Raw genomic sequence first — 15,312 nt, forward strand, 5'->3', positions numbered from 1 at the left:
CTTGAAGTATCTGATATGAATTATTATTGGATTACAAGGTGTTTCTTATTAGTTTTTTGCCCACTTGGACTTCAGTTTCACACTTTTTGTGATCATGCTTGCAGATATTCATTTAGTTGTTGGTAAATTGCTCTGGCTTGACATGTTTCTGATCAAATTTGAATTTTGTGCCAGTTGTTTAATTTCTTTTGGACTTAGGAAATTAAAATAAATACTTAGTTTTCTGCACTATTTAATTATGCTTATATTTATTAAATATTTAATGAACTCCACATGATTTACAGTTAAGTTGAAATTTATAATGGTCAATAGATTTTTTTCTGAGTTATGGCCCTTTGACAGAAAATTAATGCAAATAAAAATGTGTCAAAGCTAGATACACATGCAGAGGTTGAACCCAGAACAGATGGGGCAAAATATGGACACAAAGCATGATACAGCTCTGGATTTTGATCATTGATACACAGATAAAATTTGACCAGAATGGAAGCAGTCAAATAACTACAATACTTGCAATAAATTTAAAAAAAACGATAACATGTGCAGACTTACAAAGTGCTTTTTATGAATCCAAGAATTTTGTTTCTGTATCTGTAGTAGAGACAATGTGCTTTTCTATAAATCCAAGAATCCAAGAAATGCAACCCCCCCCATAAATAAATTAAGTCCTGTAACTCTAAATAGCATAAATATTCAATAAAAATCTTAGCCGAGCGCAGCATGATACAGTAACAGTGGTCGAACACTGAACAATCGAGGCAAGTGTGGACACAATATTAGTTTTTGACACACTTAAGCATAGGGGATTACAATTCATAATTACAATTCAAATGGTTTGGACACTATGTTGCACAAAATTTAAAATTCAATTAAAAATTTTCAAGTTCAGACAAAAAGTAAAAAACCAATTTTTTGGGCCCTTTTGACCCATTATATCTCCAAAACCGTAAGAGATTTCTGAGGAATCCAATTAAAAAATTTACAAATTTGGATGAAAAATAATAATGTTTCTTACTTTGACCCCTTTTAACTTGAAAACAGTCCATAACACATAAAATCTGCTAATATGTTTGATCACCAGAATTAAATAATGCAATAAAAAAAAAATAAAAGTTGGAAAAAAAAAAAGACAGCTCTACATGGGTTTTAATAAAACTCTTATTTTAACCCTTTTTCTAAAAATGTAGGGGCCATAAAGTCCAAATTAAATATAAACCTTCTTTAAGTGGTTAGTAAAATCGTATCAAAATTTCAGAACAATTGGTCAACCACAACTGAATTTAAAGCATGGAAATAAAATGTCTCCAGGACGACCACAGTAGTGCTGACTGTGCCATAACATTATATGACCACAAATTTTTTGCAGTTGAATAAAAATTGACAGGGAGCTGTAATCAATATAAATAAACAATTCCTCAGAGTTTCATTCCATGGATATTTGAGTTTTAGTCTGAAAACAGAAAATCGCCCCACATTTGTAAAAATGAAGCTCACAACTTAAAATGAAAAATTTGATCTCATAAAAATCGAAAGGGAGCTCACATCAATCAAAAGAGACAATTAACTTAAGTTTCACAAAACTGGTAGCAGTATTTAAGAGTAATTGTAAAACGAGTGAACGACTGACAGACTCCATTATACCATAATACATACCTTCTTAAAAGACGGGCATATAAAAATCAGTTTTCCAAACATTTTTGCATTGAGCAACTAAGCATGAAGTTTACATTCTATTCTCATTAACATATTTTTCTGCATGTAAGGAACTTAGTATTGCAATTTGATATTCTCAGAATGTTTTGGTGTATTCTTTTAGCACTGTTTAGGTGTACCAGTCTGGGCTTTTAAAAATGGCTAGTAAATTGTAATTATCATTTTTTAAAATTTATTTCTACATCAACACAAACATGCATAACTATATACATATTTACAATCAAACAGATAGAACAATTTAACATTGAAAACCTAAATATTTAACAAAATATAATGATAAGTATAATGAATGAAATGATAACCATGAAAACTGAACTACTTTTAGTCTAGAAAATAACCAAATTCACATGGATAACCAATGTACAGTGCACAGAAAGTCATCCTCAATATTTACAACACTAATTGCGTACTGTTCTCCTACAATATGGCCTAAATTTATCAAAGCTAGTAGCTTTCTGTCTGAACAAAGTGACTGTCAAATAACTTATAAGTATGTTATGTAGTTCTCAGTTTGTTGAATGATAATGTTCTCACAGTTTATCTATGCATTTGTATGATGATGAAGTAAACAGTTCTGTTCTTCTCTCTGTTAGGTAGCTGAAATGAGTTATCATACATGTATAAACCTGAATTGTGGGTGACCTCATTTGAGTGAAGCCAATAGAGGGATTTGCCTTACTAAATAACTCATAGAGAGATACCTCATAGGGAGAAGGAGGCTTGCCTTACTAAATAACTCATAGAGTGATACCTCATAGGGGAGAGGAGGCTTGCCTTACTAAACAACTCATAGAGTTATACCTCATAGAGGGGAGGAGGCCTGCCTAACAAGTGAAACCTTCCTAATTCATTCCATTTTGTCTAGTATAAAAATGGTTATTTAAGCATGAAAGTAGGAAAGTCCAATTATTTGTAATCTTTAATTCCACCAGATGGGAAAACAAGAAATCAGAGAGCAAAATGCCCACATGAGATACCCCTGCGCACATAATTAAGAATATGCATTATTCACCACACACCCACGGATCGTAGTTTAATTATTTAATTAAATTAATAATTCCATGCCTTTTTTTTCAGGAGGATAGTTCCATAATGAATACCTACATTGTATATAAAATCTAAGGTATAAAAAAATGTCACAGATTAAAAAGTCTACTTTCAATTATCCTACTCAAGACTTTCCATTAAAACTTTATGTAACAACGTATTTAACAATGAAAAAAGAATTTTGCCTTTCTTGTAATAATATCCTTTCGTAGTAATGTTCAAGATACTTACTCCAAAAAATGTTCCAATAAGCTGACGAGAGCCTTTACTTTGGATTCCGGAATATCCATTGACAAGATGATGTCAGGAATTTTTACTACAAGTAGAGAGTAAATGTATTTATAATCAGCAAATACATACTTTTTTGTACGCACACAACATACCTTATGGTACAATGAATATAAAAAGATTACATAATTAAATCGAACCATTGCTATTCCTAAACATTGTAAATGTCATGGAAACAAAATGAAGTGGATGTCAGATATACATGGTTAATAAATCATGACATATTTTCTATTTCAGAAAAATATCAGAATGGCTGTTTCTCTTTTTATCAAAATTAAAAGTGAAGCAATAATCAGAAAATCATACCAAAAAGTCTAAGAAGGTGCTGTGCACCATACACCAAAGATGGTGCAAAAGCCTGCCATTCTTCTGGTGGGAGTAGTTGCCATGACAATACATTACTAATAACATCTTCTTTGTTAGCTGCTGTAAGACTGTCAGTGCTATCGTTACTTGATTCTGGAGCTTTATCACCAGAAACAGCACTAGGTAACAACAATGGTGGAGGTCTATCACCACGGCGGGTAGACGGCCCTGGTCGCTCTGGAGGAAGTTCTTCCTCTTTGATTTCAACCATTTCTTTATTCACACTTGATTTTCTTCCTTTCCTCCATCGTCTAGAACTAGAAACACTGTCTGATTTCCGGTCAATGTCTTTTTCATTGTCATCTGCTGATTCATTTTCAGACAATTTCCCAGAATCTTTTCTTTCATGGATGGATTGACGAGTCAACCTTCGGGGAGACAACTCTTCGTCAATAAAGTCTAATTTCTCTTTCTTAAGTATTTTAGGTGATAACTTTGGTAGTTTAGGTGAAGGTTCTCCATTTAAGGAGGAAGTTGATGTATGAAGCTTGGAAAGTCTACCTCTTCCCCTCAGGTGAGTTGGAGATTGAACACTGAAATGGAGTAACATGAACAGTAAATAAATCTTTATGGCAGTGTTAAGTGTTATAACATGACAGAGTACAGAGAATGACTTACCTCAATCTGTTTAAGACTTTATAAACAACTAGAAAAACATAAACAACTAACAGAAAAGTGTCTACTTCACTTCACTACTTCACAATAAATAAAAATAATCCTGGATTATCTCGAATCATCATCTTCATTGAAGTACACAGGAAAAAAATAGTCAACAGAGTAATAAAATGTGATGCTGCATTCTGTCAGATTTAGAACCCTATACATTCTATCATTTTAGTAATATTTACAATATGACTCCAAGGAAACAAACAATGAATCAAAGTTCTGACATGATAACCTGACCAAAACTGAACTACCATTTATACCCTGAACAAATACAAAATAGCAATCTGAAATACACTGCTTTCCAATATCTACACATACCTTGCCTTGGTGTCTCCTTTATATTTGTAACTACTTCTCAGCTTGTTTAACTGTTGTTTTTCACTATCATATAAGAGAACAAGTGGCAGGGTGTAGTCAAAACATATCCTTAATCCATCCACTAATTCTTTACACAGTGGTATACTACAATACACATAACACTATAGTGCAAAATGTCAATAATGTACTTGAAAGTTTTTTTTTTAAAATAAATATGATTTCTGGAACCAAGCAAGAGGTTCTTAAGAGTATGAATCGCTCACCTGGTTAAAGTTAAGGGCAATTAATTTAACAAGGAGTTGTCCTATAATTTTGACTCAAGAAGACTGGTAGGACTATCATAAGGATCATTTCGGCAATTAAAAGTTTCTATCTATTATAATTTTCAAGATATTGGCTGAAAACTGTAAAAAACAAAAAAAACAAAAAAAAGGAGTCACCTGAAGACTTTTGAAGGCCTTATAATAAGGGCCATTTCAGCAATTGAAATAATTTTGCTAAACCTAACGGTCTAGAAGATATATGCGAAAATCTACTGTCTGATCCCTTTGATCCATTTTTAGTAATGGTGGCCATGTGTCTCGACCAATCAAAAATCCCCACATAAGAATACCCTAAGGAACATTCATACCAAGTTTGGTTCAAATTGGTCAAGTAGTGTCAGAGGAGATTTTAAAAAGAAATAACATTAAAAATAGCAAAAAAAACAACACTGACGATGACGGACGCCAAGTGATGGCAATAGTTCACATGGCCACGACCAGGTGAGCTAAAGAGTAAGATTTCAATAAAAGGTGATCTAATCCAAGTTTGTGATGATCAATACATCAATAAATCAAGATTGAATGTAGGTATGTTAGAACAGCACAAATCTTTTTGCCTAAGAAGTCTATCACAGTTATTTTCCTCAACAATGAATGATTGATTGTACTTCAACATCCAATGGCAGACATTTCATGCATTTTAGGGCAAAAACATTCAATCAATTGAATTGACCCTGCTTATAATATGACACTCAGGGTCTTTAACAGTCTAACACAAGGAAGTGACAACATGCAATAAGGAATGTCACCCCTCTATGATGCATTATTTTTACTCCAAATTACTTTCACTCTTCCTTCTAAATGCTGTGTAATTAGTAGAGAAGCAGTAACTACTGTTTTCAAGTTTTTGGAATTACTCAGTCAAGATTAAAATCCAGAAGGGTCTGCATAAGATGCTGTCACTCAACTCTATATGTAGTCCCAACATTAAGTGAAAAAAAAACTTACTTTCTTTCAAATGGTATATGATACCCTTCTTTATGTAGGTATCTGTGTTTACCAGGGGTACCACACAAAATATTCACACAGAATGTCTTTACAAAACTCTCTAATATACTGATTACATTATGTTCAGCTGGCAGTGACACAATCTAGAAATGACAGTTAAATTCAATAAAGTTAATGTAAGACAACATTTACTACACTTTTAACCACGTTTTTACTGTTTGTTATTTTGTAAGTATGTGTTGGTTGTTATCTAACATAATTTGCAGTCTTGATAAACTTCATATATCTAATGTTTGCTTTCATTCCGTCAATTTTAATTAGATTTACTGAGAGCACAGCTTACAAAAGAATATGATATACATATATACACCAACATATACTTTCTAGAATTTGATTTTATGCTAAAGTTTTCATACAAATAAAAACAAATTCATTTCAGAAGTTTAAAATAAAATTCACACAAGCATCATATTAACTAATAGCGGAATACAGAACAGGTAACTCATGGAGTCAATGACAAAGTGCAAGTACTACTGTTAATTTATTCTAATTTTAAACCTAGAAGTTCATAATGAAATTACCTATCAGTACTTTCAAGACATTTGAATCTAAACTAAACATGCAGTTTAGAAGAAGTTAAGAATACAGAGTAGGTACCACACAATATCTATCGACATGTAAAATTAATGGCAAAGTCATTGTTACCAAAATGGAAACTCCAAATCAATTCATATCAAAATGAAAAAAGCAGGTATACTATGGCATTTACCTACTGAGTACCAGTAGTCATTCCTTGTAAGTTTCATACGATTCAATTTAACAGTTTCGAGTTAAGAATACAAAAGGTGTAATGAATAAATGGAAGGATGATGGAAGGAAATCATATCATTACATATCACTTTACTTTTAAGCAATTTATGAGTAACTGAAGACAAAAAGGATGTAATGTATGAATAGAGGACATCACAGTCAAAATACTACCTTTCTTTTAAAAAAAATAACTTTGCACAGTGCAGCATGATACAACTGCATGTGGAACTCTGTTCAAAATACCAATTAATGCCACACTAAGGCATAAGGACTTACAGTTTATTATAAACTAACAGCTGGTTTGGACATAGTTGAGCACAAAATTTAAAATTTAATTAAAATTTTTGAAATTGGACAAAAATCACACCTTCAACTGGTAGCCGTCGCCGCATCTGCAAAAAAAAAATGAAGTGCAAAAGTCCTGCAACTCCTGTAAAATTTGTTGAATCAAATTGGTGGTGAAATATGGTCAACTTCAGATGGTGACTAACAATCATTCAAAATTTTAACAAAATCTGTCGAGCAGTTTCCTAGGAGTTGTATCCACCAGTGTGACTGAACGGACAGGCACCAGTATTTCTATGTCCCCTTCCACATAGACGCAGGCGACAAAAAGTCATTTCTTTGGGGTGCGAGTTTTTTTCACAAGGAATCTAATAAATAAAAATTTGGAACCCAAAATAAAAAAGCTGATTACTGGGGTATGGCCTTTTGACGCTTTATACCACAAAAACCATCAACAATATCTGAAATATGAACGCAGGCAGGGAATTTAGTATGTAATCTAATAAAATCAAGAGGCTCACAAGAGCCTGAATTGCTCACCTGGTTAAATTTTATTGGCTGAAAACTGCTAAAAACATTATTTTTTGCCTTTCAAGGACAATAACTCCTACATGTTTGTCCAAAAAATTTGATCCCAGGCCTTTCATTAAGAGGCGATACCAGGTACTTTTACCCTTCTAAACTACTGAAAGATACCCCCAGAATTTTAAAATTTCATACATTTATATTGAACAAAATGATGAAAAGTACCTCCTTACAAAACCAAAGGTACCTGCACTGCAAAAAAATTATGAAACCCCTGTGATTCCACAAAATTTTGTTGGCCTTATCGTAAGGTTCATTGCAGCTACTGAAAATTTTATTCCATCTATCATAGCAGGGATCTCCATGGATCAAAATGAACACTGGGCTCACTCGCTGGTTGGACTAATTTTCATCATGGCATGTGTCCTTTCACGCAGAAAATAACTTGCCAAAAAAGTATGATAAGGTTGAATGTGACATATTTAATAGCACAAGCTACAACATAGAAATTTACAATGGTTATTTTTTCTGTCTGTATTGTCTATTTCAATTATAACAAGGTAAAGTTTTCCCTTCCCTAGGCTAGACCATAGGTCCACAGCTCTAGAGAAATTAAAATCACTGGTAGCTGTGGTCATCTTGTTGATACCATTAAGGCTAGAAACCACTAATTCCACTTCCCATAGGAGTCTATGCTAATTTCACAATATTCAATGGCTTCTCTGGATTTTACCTTAACTTTAACCTTCAGAGGACTATATATCAGCATGATTCTACATGTCAGCTCACAATACTCAGAATGGCATGTGGGGTTAGCAGACTTGCAGTGCAGTACTGGTCACCGGAAGTGAAGTGTCTATAAATAGCATGGGAAATCCCAGTGTTTTAACAAGATAGGGGTATATTTAGAAATCATTATGGAGATTAGGCTTCACATCACAAGAAGCAAAATGCACCTATAAAATGTACACAAATGTTTTTCCTTTCAGAATCTGTTTAAATTTTTTAAATGAGATGAGAGCTTTTTTCACAGCAATATGAGGAACAGGGGTAATTTCTGCGTAGGACTATTTTTGCGTACGTTCCAAATGCTCATTGGTTGAATTGGTGGTCTGTAACCTTAAACAAGTTTTTTATAATTTAACCACAAGAACTTAGATAGTAAAACATTGTTTTTGTCCGAATTTGTGTCATTAAACAATCCTTTAGAACTTTTGGGAGTCGATCCATCGCATTTTCATAAAAGGTAAGTAAAAACTGAACTGCTATTCTTTGTCAGATAATTGCCGAAATCGTTAAGACACTGTTGTATAAATTAAGATCGTATTCCTCCCTCTCCGATCACATCGATCTTTATCAAATTGAATTTAACTCTTGATACTTTCTATATTTTATTAAATGAAAGTTTAATAAACACACGTGCCAATCATATAAATTTATGACAGGTATAGTTGATTAATAAACACGAGTAAATACAGTGCCAATTTCAATGCATGATGCAAATTTGAATTCATGGCGCAATGAAAGTAACACATGGTGCAGCGCCATGCAAAAAAGGTCATGGAGAACCCTGCATAGTTTTCAAGATATTGGCTGAAAACTGTGACAAAAAAGTCTTTTTTTCACCTTTCAAAGGCAATAACTCTGACATGGAGTCATCAGACAACTTTGATCCCTAGGGGACTTTTGTGGGCTTAATAATAAGGATCATTACAGCAATTGAAAGAATTTGGCTAAAGTGAAAGGTGTGGAGATAAAGAATCTGGAAACGGAAAAAAAATGCCGGTCATTGACTGACAAATTTTGCAAATGACAGACGACAATTTCCCAATATCTGACATAAAAAAATGTCAACCCTTATAGATTAAGAGTCTGTGTGATTTTATTAATGTATAAACATCCTGTCTACCTCTCCCTTAATTGTTTAATGGAAATTAATTGACTGTGTATCAATTGTAGCCGATGTGCAGCTACCTGAGACTGTGATTTACCTGTAACAGATTAGTTGATTGCACAATTGAATTAATGATACACATGCAACCATATAAGAATTAATTGAAGTGACTCAGAGAATTTTCATACATTTATTAGTTGATTAATTAAGAAAAAAGATTGACAAGTCCGTCATTTTCCCGCCGACATTTCAAAGGCACATGGAACTGAAACTATGAATCAATCGTAGTTTGTAATTATGAATTCATCGATTGCAACACTTTAACACAGAAGTCAACAGACCATTTAAATCAGCAAACAAAATGTGTTGACGATTTTCTTTTATATTTTTCCTAACTCAGAAGTTTTTGGCTGTATGCCTATATGATGAAATAGTCTGAGAGATACAATGTTTTGTTTACATGTTAGAACATCCACATGTGGTCAAAGCCGAACTTATTCACTCATTCTAATAATTTGTAAAAGACCAGAGGATGTAATGAAATAGCATAATTTCCACTATTTACCTTAAAATAACTACATAATGAAGTTTTTAAAAATTTACTTTCGATCGGAGCATGTAAAAGACTGACACAAACGTCTGCTGAGGTTCGATAAAATGTCAGGCATGGGCTGGCAAAATTTCCTGACCTTTGTCAGAGATATACTAGAAAAACTTCTGATCGACTCCTTTGTTCTATTTTTAGTAACAGCAGTCACATTTTTTGACAAATCAAAAATCCCCACAACAGCTCTATGCAGGATACCCACAGGGACATTCACACTAAGTTTGGTTCCAATTGGTCAAGTAGTGTCAGAGGAGATTTTGAAAGAAATAACATTAAAAATAGCAAAAAAAACATAGAAAAAGGACATTGACTCTTAACATGGCGTCACAGATTAAAACGAAAATTCCACCACAGTTAAATCTCATCATGCTGAAAACTTTTACCCGAGTCAGAATTTGGCTAAACCTAATGTTTTTGGAGATACATGTGAAAAACTACTGTTTGACCCTTATGTTCTATTTCAAGGACCTCAACTCCTACAATTATATGAATTGTTTTGAAAATTTTGGCATAGGTGATGCTGATGCATGATGCTGAACAATATTACTCTGCCAAAATTTTGTTAAAGGCAACAGCTTTTGATTATTTGCAAAAAAAAACTGCCTTCTGACCCCTATGCCGCTATGGCCCTTTTTTTTGTTTGTTTGTTTGTTGTTTGTTGAGGTTTAACGTCCGAGCAGCAATATTTCAGCTATATTCAGACAATGAACATGAAATGGATGATAAAATGAACATGAAATGAAAAAAAAAAGAATGGGTCACAAGGATAATAGGGTCGACGAATTTTGATTGCCACTGGAAAAAGGGGGGATGGGTAAAGTTGGGCAATTTAGCCTCCTGTGGCGGAGCGCAAAGGTTCCTACTCCTATCGAATACCACAGCAGGGTTCTTTAACGTGCGAGGAACGTGGCATCTTTCCCAACACGGTGCACCGCTATGGTTTGCGGTCAGGTTTTCCGTATTATAGCCTGACAACCCCAGCATGTAACACGCCAGGGGTACCCCATTCCACCACCTGCGGCACACATCCCAGTTGCTCTGTGGGCAGAGCGCCTAGCCCCCGGCTAGGTTTCTGAGCACTATTTAGTCGCCTTATACGACAAGCTTAGCGCTGCTGCAGGCCTATTCTTTTAACACCCGGACCTGCACGGGGGCCCTTTTTTTTAGTAACAGGGCTATGTTTTTTCAAGGATCAAAAATCTCAAGTCATTTTGTGTGGAATACCCTAAGGAACAAATATGCCAACTTGCATTCATTCAGAACACATTTGGCCAGGTGCGCTAATATTTCAAAATTGGATCAAAAATGTTTTGCACCCTTTAACTGCTATAACGGTTAAACATAAGATTACCCTGTAAAAAATTATTTAAACAGAATTTAAAAAAGAACAGATTGACATCTGAATAATAAAATCAGATGAGCATTAAACTTTTCCTATCACTTATAATGATAACATCCATTTTCCCCTTTTAGTCACTTATTTTCAATGGGACAAAACCTGCAAAATCTATTGAGCCCTCCAGCATGTCCCTAGGAATAATGTATTAAAATTTCAAAAAGATCAGAGAAGTTTTACTAAAGTTATCATAAATCGTACAGTTAACCTGTCTTAAGAATTTCTTGCATTCTATGCATTGGAACATGAAAATGATACCATTATGCGACCCCACAACAATTGCTGTGGTCTTACATTTTTATTTGTTGAAGAACCTTCATCTCCTAAATGGTTGATAAACAGGAAGTAGATGATTGATGGAATTAAAGTGTTATCAGCATCAGGGGTTTTTGATTCTTGTGGAAATTGTAGCTTGAACAAAATTTAAAAGATTATGCAAAAAATAAAACTATAATCATACATCTGAATTTCCCATAGTATTCAAAACAGTTCTTCTTAATATGCATACACTGGAATGTCAATCAATACTATTGATTTCTGAAGTACAAACTGTAACCGTAGGCTTAACAGTATCCAACTGCACACACATTCACAAATTTTGTTCCATTACACCTTTTTTCCATTTTTTTTAAACCTGTCCAAAAGTTAATATGCAATTACCATTTCATTACTATTTCAACACAGTATTATCCTACACTGTAATTATATACTTGAATGGAACCAAATTCAGCTTAAGAAAATAATATCCTTGATCAATACAAGATTTTCAAAATCAGACAATCTTTATCAATTTGAATTTTCCCACAAATTTTACTTGGTTAAAATCACTGCTCTTCGCTTACTGTTTATTAATTACAAAATATTCAAGATAGGATGGAGATTTTGACTGATAATTGTGTTAAATAGAACATGCTTCTTGAGATATTACTACAAGAACTAAGTTTAATCCTAACATCTTTCAAGGCCAAAAAAAGGTCCCTCAAAACTTCAGTTCATTTGAAGACTAGATCTTAATTTAATTTGCAGAAATAATAGAATATAATTGAGCTGAATAATTGCAAGAAACATATAAACAGGTTATAAAAAGATGTATTGAATGATATAAAAGGAATTACATTTGCACCATATTTTTGTATAGCGTTCAGAAACAGTAGGGAGGTTCCAGGCATGACCCGGCAAAATAAAGTATTTTGATTTTAAAGGATAAAAAAACCAAAATAAATTTCACACACACACACTCTACAACACATCATGCTTAAGCTCCATATCAAATTTTAATTCATACCCAATTTTTAAATGATGGAAATACAGACAGACAACAGTAACTTATTCACAGAAATCAAATTTTAAATGAATTCAATGTACATGTATATTTACTGTTTAAAACCATACCATATCATCTCTGTTGACTGAGATGAAATCCTTTTCCAATTCATCTTTAAGAATTTCAGGGATCTCAAAATCTGAAAGTAATTTTTTCTGGAAAAGAGAATATAAGCTCAATCAAAGAATCTTATGAACAAAAAAATTACATAACCTGTTTTACTTGCAAAATTTTTAGTAGTATAATGCATCAAGTTTGAAACATGCCATGCTGGGTTAGTCATGTAGATAAATACTTGTCAGATCAATAAAGATCCTAGAGTTCTATAGTATTATAATGAGGTCTTCTATTCAATGTAAACAACAAAAAAATGCTTGAAAAGATTGAAAAGAAATAATACAATACACTGACTGCACAAAAATAATTCCTTACTTTGGGAAGGACAATGTCATCGTACGAATCCTTATGTAAAGAAAATTTTCAAAAGATATACATGAATCTTTATAGAAAATATGAGCCTTTTAAATGTAATTTATTCCTGTCACTATGTACCTTTCTGTCTTCACTTTTGTTACTTCTGACACTGTTTTCACTCCCATCAGTACTCTAATCAAAGAAACAATAAGTATGTGAAAGAAAATCTTAACTTCTGACCTTCATTTCTGATTCAGGGGTTTCATTACTTTTTTGCAATGCAGGTACCTTTGGTTTTGTAGGAGTCACTTTTCATCATTTTGTTTAATAGGTATGAAATTCAGTACTTTAGAAGGGTAAAAGTATCTGGTACCACCTCTTACTGAAAGGCCTGAGATTGTTTACCTAATGTCTGGTTCCCTCTTACAACATAACAGAAAGCGATACTGTTATATCAAAAACCTTCCTACAAAGACAGATGAGCTCTTAACACTTATTGTGATTCACTTATTTTACACTATGGGTGTAACGCTTCCTCTTTGCCACGATCTGATACATATTAAGATTCTTGGCTGACAATCCGATTTGTGGTGCATCAATGAATTGTTACCCTTCTATTCTAGACCAAAAACCGTATCAGACAGAACTGTTGAAAACAGCAAATGGTCATTTCAATATTTTTTTATGCTATCAAACACAGACTTCCGGTATAAAAACCATAAATGTTTTGTATTTTGGTAAACCATCTTCTTTCATAGCAGATTCAAGATACTGTCCAGAATAGTCATAGACTGGAGAAAGTATGTATATAATTTTACAAGGACAACAGGGAAGCAAAAATTAGCAAAATTGAAAGTAAACATAGTGAACCCGGACTTTGAAAAGAAAAACACACCTTAAAGTAAGTAAGTATCAAGAAAATTGATTCAAATTACCTGGTCATCTTCTTCACTATGTTCACCATTCTGTAAACCATTGGCAATTTCTTCTTCCTTAACACCATCTACTTCATCTTCATCGTCCTCTGATATATCATCACCATCATCATCCACATCTGATATGTAATTAGGATCCTCATTCCCTTCAGACAGTGGTGATCTTCCTTTAAATGTCTTCCTTAAGATTGCATCAATGTGTTTATTTCTACTTTTGTTTGAATGACTGTAACAGAAAACCATGATGGAAGTAAATGATCAAATGATTTATAACTAAACAATGATCTAGCTAAAAAATGGTCAGAGGGGCATAATCTTGGAGAATAAAGTATGCAAATCATAAAGACTGTCGTCATACATTTAAAGTTTTGGTTAACATGGTTTTCAGTTGATTCAGTAAAGGTAATACAAAAGAGTTCCTTGAAAGGCAACATCAGAGAGACAAGAAGGACCATGCTATAGCTTATTATTAGAGAAGTACAACACATTCTTCCTTCTCATCTCTCTGCTGTGATAAAACAAATAGAATTCATATATCAGAAACACTGAACAAAAATAATTTTAATTTTAGAAGAAATGTTATTTCAAAAATATGCATTCTTTTTTCACACAGGTAAGTACGTATCTGCTTTCTAACAATGGTAAAAAGAGAAAATGACATGTTTCACACTATGTCATGCTTATAGTATATCCACTCAACCAATTCTGTCAAAGCTTGGAAATGGAAACATTGTTCAAGTCATAATGCAGAAGCAATAAACCAAATATCTAAGCATTCCTTGCAATAGCAGCTGAGATATCTGTTTCAAAAATTTCCTTTATGCACCAGGGTTCTGCATGAATGAAAATTTAACGATGGAGGACAATTCATATACATATTGTGCAAAGAAGTTGGGAGGTTTATCAATAAGTTCATTTGTGACAAAAACCAAACTACAGTCAGGACTTAAATGGATCAAAGCATATAGATATACATACATTTTTCTTTACACTATAATAACATTTACTTTTCCTTTTGTTATCTATTTTCCCACCAAAAAATGTGTTGTCTTGACACTGGAGGAAGAAACACAAGGGAATAGCATGGCAGTGTAAACAAAAGCCAGCCATTTTATTTTCAATTCAAATAAGTTTAAGCAAGTATCAGATGGAATAAACAATGTTTTGGGGATTTTATGTGTTCCTTGATCAGGTAAATCAGTTTCTTAGCATTTAAAATGCTTTAATATGAAAGTTTCATTCAACTTTGCATTTAAAAAGAGCCACATGCATTTGGCCATGGTTGAGTTACTTTTGACCATATTCAGTTTTGATTGGCTCATTATAAATATTTTCATTTGATTGACACTTGAAATTAATTTGCAGGGCAACTAATTAAGAATCTTATCGGCAATATCATAATTATCTTGAAAATACGATGTGATTAATTACCGGTAGTTCATATAATCTGTAG

At 33.2% G+C, this 15,312-nt stretch overlaps 1 protein-coding gene across 2 annotated transcripts in view; it reads right to left on the minus strand.

Moving 5' to 3' along the window:
* Positions 1 to 1,868: 1,868 nt before the first annotated feature.
* LOC148605543 (MSL complex subunit 3-like) overlaps positions 1,869 to 15,312 on the minus strand; it is a 30,647-nt gene continuing 17,203 nt past the window's right edge. For both annotated transcript variants that reach the window (XM_088547779.1, XM_088547780.1), the window contains exons 4-11: positions 13,860 to 14,085; positions 13,063 to 13,116; positions 12,579 to 12,665; positions 5,670 to 5,812; positions 4,399 to 4,542; positions 3,355 to 3,947; positions 2,992 to 3,076; positions 1,869 to 2,310 (exon numbers count right to left, since the gene is read on the minus strand). In XM_088547779.1, the coding sequence (XP_088403905.1) occupies positions 2,244 to 2,310; positions 2,992 to 3,076; positions 3,355 to 3,947; positions 4,399 to 4,542; positions 5,670 to 5,812; positions 12,579 to 12,665; positions 13,063 to 13,116; positions 13,860 to 14,085 (1,399 nt within the window). In that variant the 3' untranslated portion in view covers positions 1,869 to 2,243. The remainder of the gene's footprint in view (positions 2,311 to 2,991; positions 3,077 to 3,354; positions 3,948 to 4,398; positions 4,543 to 5,669; positions 5,813 to 12,578; positions 12,666 to 13,062; positions 13,117 to 13,859; positions 14,086 to 15,312) is intronic.

Source organism: Perna viridis, chromosome 10, assembly GCF_037379345.1.
Source record: "Perna viridis isolate PV_CMFRI_1.1 ecotype Kerala chromosome 10, ASM3737934v1, whole genome shotgun sequence".
NCBI lineage: Eukaryota > Metazoa > Mollusca > Bivalvia > Mytilida > Mytilidae > Perna > Perna viridis.